Genomic DNA, 6,649 nt, shown 5'->3' on the forward strand with positions numbered 1-6,649 from the left:
CGATCTTCACAGCTCCCCTGTGAGGTGTTTTTCCGGTCTTTGGGTTTCTAAAGGAGTGCCTGTGTCTTCACAAAAATTTAAACCTACAGCCACTAAAATGTAGAGCAACCCCCTGGAGCTGCCCTGCAGCAATACAGATTGTCCACGAATGAGAAATGGCCGCAGTGCCAATACGGATGGAGAATCACAACCAGCACTGCCCCCACCGCCCCCTCCAGGCTCTGACACCGCTCTGCCCAGGGCAGCCAGCACACAATGAGGCCTCTCACAAACTGGGCTCTGCTAGTGGCAGGGACACAAAACCCAGGTGAGACCTTTCCTGGGGAAGGTCCTGGTACTAGCCCTCTCTTCAGTGAAACAAGGAAGAGTCTGGCTTAGTTGCCTCCATCAGATGTTACTGAGGCAGTGTTGTGTGAGCCAGCCTGAACGGGAGCAAATAGGCAGTCAGTGCAGCTCCCGGAGTGCCAGAGTTGAGTGCTCCCTGTGCGATGTGGATTTGGGACCAGGTAGCTGTCTTCTGCCTCAGCTGCAGCTTCCAAGTAGTTTCAAGGTCTGACCCCACGTAGAATACATACTACTCTAACCCCATGGCAGGGCAATTTTAGTAGAGTGGAAAGTATTAGTGCCATTGTACAAGACATTGGTCATAATCCAGGTAGGTCTTATTCCAGTGGTAGGATGTCAGGCAGGTGGCTCAGTCTTAAATTTCTTTCCAGATTTTGGGTAAAGAAGGAACTTTCCCCATGTCAGATTAGCAGGGACCATTGCCATTTCTTTTTGCCTTTCTTGGTAGCAGGGGACATAATCCTCTTTCTAGGATCATGTGAGTGTAGTTGTACTTCACAAATTCCCTGCTGTTTCTGGAGCCTGAAGCCGTGTTGGTACCCTTGTCCCTCCTGCTCTCTTCCTGGGGCTTTCTGTAAATGTTTGTCCTCGGCACCAAAGGCCTGAAGTGAATTAGGGGATATTTGGCAGCTGTGGTGATTAGGGGGCTGGAGTGGATATTTTTTGGACCCTTTTGGGCAACCATCTCTTAGAGGGTTGCCTGTGGACCCAGCTTCCTGTGTTCCAGGACTGAGCTAGACCTGCCCTCTTTGTCAGATGAAGAACATAAACATTTTCCCTGACATCTGCTGCTTCCTGAATATCCAGGAGGAAATGTGGATTTCAAAGGACCCCATAGGCATATCCCTGTTTTCAAGGTAGGGACACAGGCAAAGAAGAGTGAAGTGGTTATTTCCATGGGGTTAGGAACACAGTTAGGAACCACACATTATCTCCCCACCCTGCTGTATCCACTGGGTGCTCTATCCACCGCGTGCACCCTGTTCTATCCACTGGGTGCTCATTCCCATCCTTGTTCCTGTCACTCCTGGTTTGTTTCAGAGGCCTACCCTCATCCATTTCACAGCTCTTCAAGCCCAGCTTTAGCTGGTTCCAGATGTGCATGGCAGGAAAGAGAAGGATCTTAAGTAAACATTAACTGCAGAACGTTCCCTGCTGTGTGACCGCTGGCACCAGTCCCAGTGTTGCTAGGGCACTCAGAGTGCATGACATCCCTGCGCCCCAGGGGTGGCTGCCTGCTGTGGAGAAATGAGTCACACGCGTTGGGTAGCAGGCAGAATGCAATTAGCAGATGTGGGCACCGATTAGCAGCCATAACAGCCTTGTACGAACCCATGTAAAGAGTCATTTAGGGAAAATGATTTACCTGACCCCACGAGAGGGGATCTGGGTGGGAGTGCGAGTGAGTTTGTGTGTGTGTGTGTGTGTGTGTGTGTGTGTGTGTGAGAGAGAGAGTGACCCCATGTAATGATGGCTTGGGTGTGCCAAGCTGGGGGTGGATTTCCATAAGGTCACACAACAACTTTACCTAGTGACAGGTTCCAACAGTCCCTACCATTGCTCACCCTGGTTCGGCTCCAGCAGTTAGCTGGAGTGTGCATGGCCCACTATCCTCTGTGTTAATTAGACTTGCTCTAAGCAGGGTTGGAGGACAGGGTGATTAATCTGCCTCTAAGCAAGGTGCAGCTGAAAGCTATGAAGCAAGGCAAGGGAAAAGATGGCTCTAAGCCTTCAAAAGACTCTAAGTTACATTCAACTCTCCGTTGGCCCCAAGGGCCTGTTTTGCCAGCTGAAAATTGCTGGAGTGTACGGATGCTTTTCCTAGTGCAACTTTCTCCTCAAAATGTCCCCCATCACGCCAAGGCAGAGTGGAGGTCTAGAGCACTACTAAGGGTTAAACTGGTTCTCCAGGCTCTTTGTGCTGCCAAAAGGGATACAAAGCCCTCAAGATTGCTAAGTAGGTGTGAGTAACAGTGGGAGTTTCTGCAGAATTTCCCTAGTGTTTATCAGTTTCGGGTTGTTCTGGAGCTCCAATTGCCTTAGTAACAGGAGAGCCTAAGGGTGAATGTTCCCCACGATTCAGCATAAGAATGTGCCGCTGTTCAAAGGGATCTAAAAATACAAGAGTCAGGAACCCTCCAAAGGGAGTTGGAGAGACTCCAGGCACACAGGAGATGATCTTGCTTCAGGAGCAGCTGAAGAGACCAGAAGTCCTGGATTTTGAGGGGCAGATTCTGTGTGTTGCATCTCCTGTGGGTCACAGAATAGCACGTGTGATCCGGCAGTGGGGCAAATGTGGTTTTGTGCCACCTTTTCCAGTTTCCAGTTTGTGCCGCCTGGAAACTATATATATACTTTTTTTCCCCCAGGGGCCAAATCAGTTCTGAATTCTGTTGGGCAAAGCCCAATAGTCATGTTCCAAATTTCCACTGAGCAGAGCTCAATCGTTCAAGTCTGTGTGGCTCTACCAACAGGCAAGCATCCTCTGTCCCAAACCCATCAGTCTGGGGCTTTGGGTACTCCCCAAATCCATGCCATTCTACATGCAAACTCCAAGCCTGGAAGCTTTGGAGTTTGGATGCCCCCTAGTCTTGCTAGGTCCTAGCCAAAAGGCCAAAGAGCAAGCCATGGGGGAAGCATAAATACAGTCCCCTATTGCCACAAAATTGTGCAGTCAAGTTTCCCGCATTTGGGGAAACTTGCAGGGGTCTCTTGTACCCCTAGAGTACAAGAGACAGGCCTCACCCTTGGTAATCATGATTTCTCACCTCAGCACAGGCCAGGAAGCAGGACCCAAGTAATTTCCAAACAGGACAATCAATCGGTTAAAGTATGTGGCCTACCTGCACCAAGCCTCAGACAGGAGAGGGACTGAGGAGGGAGTTCTGGGGGGAGCACAGGGAAGGGGGTTGCTTTGGAGTTGCTTGCAGCCCCTGGTGTAAGTTAGAGCAGCCCTTGGGAACTGCTCTAATTTATAGCTGCCTGCAGCTGAGCACCGTGGGAAGCTCCTCTGCTGTCTCCAGCACTCCCTCCTTCCTCCCCTACAGCAGGGAGGCTTTGAGGAGGAGCAGCACAGAGCTGCTTGTATCAGCCCTCAGCAGTTTCTGGCTGGGGGGAAATCTTCCCAGGCTCTTCGTTATTCCTATGTGCTGCTGGAACAGTCACTGGGGGATTCTGCTGGAACAGTTCTCCTGGTTGACTATACATTTCCAAGCAGAAGGGACTGTTCTGATCTTGTGGTCTGACTTCCATCATAGTCCAGGCCATGGTATTTCACCCCATGACACCTTTACTTTGGGGAGACTCTAACATTTAAGGGGCCCTTGGACAGGAGTTGATGCTTGTGATTTGCAATGTAGGGCTGTGGAAATGTAAAGCAATGCAATGTGTCTAGTTGTTTTATTTGCAAGGATCCCTTTAGAAACACAGACTGACTGCAAGGCCTGAAAGAAACAAGGGCTAGGGTCATCCGCAGCAGATGGGATGTCAGAGAACCTGGAGCATCAAATGAAAACATTCCTAGTGACTGGTCTTGGGGGCAGGGGGGGCACAAAACAGCCACAGGCCCTTGTGACTGGACGCCAGGGTTCAGAGGGGCAAGGCCTTCACTGCAGGGAAGACGACCCTGTCGCCCCCACGCTTGCTGTGTAGAACAGGTGAGTGAAGTTTGCAGTGTGTCACAGTGCACTCTCTCGCTCCGCCTCCTTGATGTGTTCAGGCTCATGTACCCGTGCGGGCACGTGTGTGAGAGATCATTGTGCTGCTTGAGAGGGTATAGAAAAGTCTTTCCCCAGCTTGTCCCAAATTCTAAGGCTAGTCCTGGCTTCTTGCTTCAGACAGCCCTCAGGAAGTGAGCTGGGGAGCTCCCTGGAGATCTCCTTGCACCTGCCAGTGGTTAAAGCCGGCCCAGATAGGAAGGTGGAGCTCTCACTAACCAAGGAGCAGGCTTTCCCCAAGCCAGGGAGAAGAGGCAATGCTCATCCTCTCTTTAAGAAGTGGGAAGCTGCATTCCCTCCCACTCCCCTACCTGGCAAATGCACAGAGGTGAACTCAAGCCTGTGCAGTCCAAGCAAGTCCCTAGCACCCCCGCTTCCCTGTACCTCCCCTCAGAACTCCCTGCCCGGTCCCTGTCTTATCTGAGGCTTGGTGCAGGCAGGCCAAATTCACAAATTCATCACCCTGCTTGGAAAACTATTTGGGCTTTGCTACCTGGTCTTTACTGAGGGGTGACATGAGCACAGGTAGCTGCAGGAGGAGGGGGGAACCATAGGTGAGGACAGACCTGGATGGGGCTTGCCCTGTACAGAGACTGGATCTGCTTAAGCATGGAGTAGGCAAGACCCTTTGAATGGAATTGAAGGTCCTTTGTAGGGCATTATCCCTGCAGGGGTTCTGAGCCTGGCATGGAGACCAGGAGGGGAGGCACTGTGGCCTGCCCCCTGCCCAATTCTCCAGTGGCTAGGAGCTGGGTTAGGCCCTGGGGCTGTCTCGAGCGCCGATCTAAGAGCCAGGAATGTCCAGGATACAGATGCTCTCAGCCATACCCCTTCCCATCTGAGCCCTCCCCAACACTGCCTTCTGAGAGAGGCAGTCTGGAAGGGATATTTGCTCATTCTTGCTTGGGAGGGAAATCCCCACCCCCCCAGCTTCTGTACAGTCACTTCGGAGCTAGTTTGCAAGATAAGATGCCCCTCCCTCTCCCATTGAATTGCCCCCTGCAACCCTGCACCATTTCAGGGAGGCTCTCTGGGGATCAGGGGATGCAGAAGCATGCTGCCCTCTGGCAGATTTCAGGGTGGCCTGGCACCTCTGGAGATGGCTTGGCTCCCAGCTTAGCCTCACAGCCCTGTGGCTTGACACATGCCTCTGAGCAGGCAGCAGCTGGGAGCTGAAACAGAGCAGACAGCTGGCTTTCCCCGAAGGCTGTGGGGCCCCGCCTGCCTGTGCCCATATAAAGGGATAGGCGGAGCCCAGGGCCAGTCTCTGGAGGGGAATAAGTGTGAGCTGAGCAAACAGAGCAGGTGGAAGGCAGTCTGCTCAGCTGGCCCTGCTATCCGCAGCCCATTGCCTGCGACAGCCTCCAGCCCGGGACATGTCCCCATGCAGCCCTTGATGCTGGGTTAGATGCTTTGTTTCCAGCCTGGACCTTGGAGTTGGATGTTCTCCATCACACCTCCTGGAGACCTGCCGCACACTGCTCCCAGCCGGGATGGACTCTCAGCCTGAGCCCCTGACCTCTGAACCTGGGTCCCATGCAGACCCTCAGTGTCTCAGCCGTGGGTCTGGGTTCATTCAGTTCGGGCTGCTTACCTGGGGCTTTGGTGTGTCGGCTTGCCGCTTGTCCTCTGCTATCTGGAAAAGCAAGTCTCCCTGGTCCCTGCCTCCCTCCTCAGGCTTCCCCATCCCCAGAGGCGATTGTCTCCCTCAGATGAGGTGTTTGGCTCTCTAAGAGTCTCGCTGTCGCTTTCTGATCCCCTCCCATCGCATTCCAGGGCCAGATCATAGCTGGGCCTCACCCTCCTCTCACCTCGGAGAGGGACGGGCACAGAGTGGGACTCTGGACTGGAGGGAGAAGTTGGCAGCTGGACTACTGGCAGTGGTGCGTGAAGCTGGGAGCCATGCGGTGCCATCTTGTCCGCAGCCTCTCAGGTGCTGCTCTCCTCCTTATCAGTCTGGCTCTCCTGTCTGTGAGGCATCATGGTGTTCGGGACACAACCCAGTACGAAGGGCTCAGCAAAAGGGCATCAGCGAGCCCAGCTAAAGCACCCCCAGAGCATAGAAGAGAAGCCAACAGCAGCAGGCAGGGGCAGAAAGAGTCACAGGCCCCTTTGAATGGGAGCTCTGGTGCCTTGAGAGGTCTGGAACTGGAAGAGATTTTCATCGCTGTGAAGACAACCAAGAAGTTCCACCAGAGCAGGATGGAGCTGCTCCTGGACACTTGGATATCCCGGGCAAGAGAACAGGTGAGTGTACGGGCAGAAGGGTGGACTGGCAGGTTCGTTGCAGCAACAGGCCTCTTTGGGGACAGCAAGAAGGGTGGATCTAATGTCTGAAGGGAGGAATAAAGGACCAGCGGGCTGAGCACTTCTTCAGCACATTGCCTTCACCGTTGTGTATAGAAGTGAGGACACCCAGGCTAGGCAGAGGGCTTCAGTGACTCTGGGTGTGAACCCAAGTTCAAGGGGGCCTGAGAGGTTTGTTTGGACAGAGGAGTGGCATTTGACATACACCAGCTCTCCCTTACTTAGACGTGACTTTTCTCAGGGGTTTTACCCCATTTAAATCCCTTTTTTCTCAGGAATGC

At 53.0% G+C, this 6,649-nt stretch overlaps 1 protein-coding gene and 1 non-coding gene across 3 annotated transcripts in view; one reads left to right on the forward strand and one right to left on the reverse strand.

The window, feature by feature from the left end:
- Window positions 1–2,972: 2,972 nt before the first annotated feature.
- On the reverse strand, window positions 2,973–3,131 carry LOC112550666. Its single transcript, XR_003094618.1, has one exon. It is a non-coding gene; the product is annotated as a U1 spliceosomal RNA (small nuclear RNA).
- A 484-nt stretch (window positions 3,132–3,615) lies between these two features.
- Window positions 3,616–6,649, forward strand: part of MFNG (MFNG O-fucosylpeptide 3-beta-N-acetylglucosaminyltransferase) — a 17,097-nt gene continuing 14,063 nt past the window's right edge. For both annotated transcript variants that reach the window (XR_003094612.1, XM_025206849.1), the window contains exons 1-2: window positions 3,616–4,001; window positions 5,838–6,308. Coding sequence is in view for 1 of the 2 variants with exons in the window: in XM_025206849.1 (XP_025062634.1) it covers window positions 5,964–6,308 (345 nt within the window). In the remaining variant the exon portion in view is untranslated. The remainder of the gene's footprint in view (window positions 4,002–5,837; window positions 6,309–6,649) is intronic.

Source organism: Alligator sinensis, unplaced genomic scaffold (assembly GCF_000455745.1).
Source record: "Alligator sinensis unplaced genomic scaffold, ASM45574v1 scaffold215_3, whole genome shotgun sequence".
Lineage (NCBI taxonomy): Eukaryota > Metazoa > Chordata > Crocodylia > Alligatoridae > Alligator > Alligator sinensis.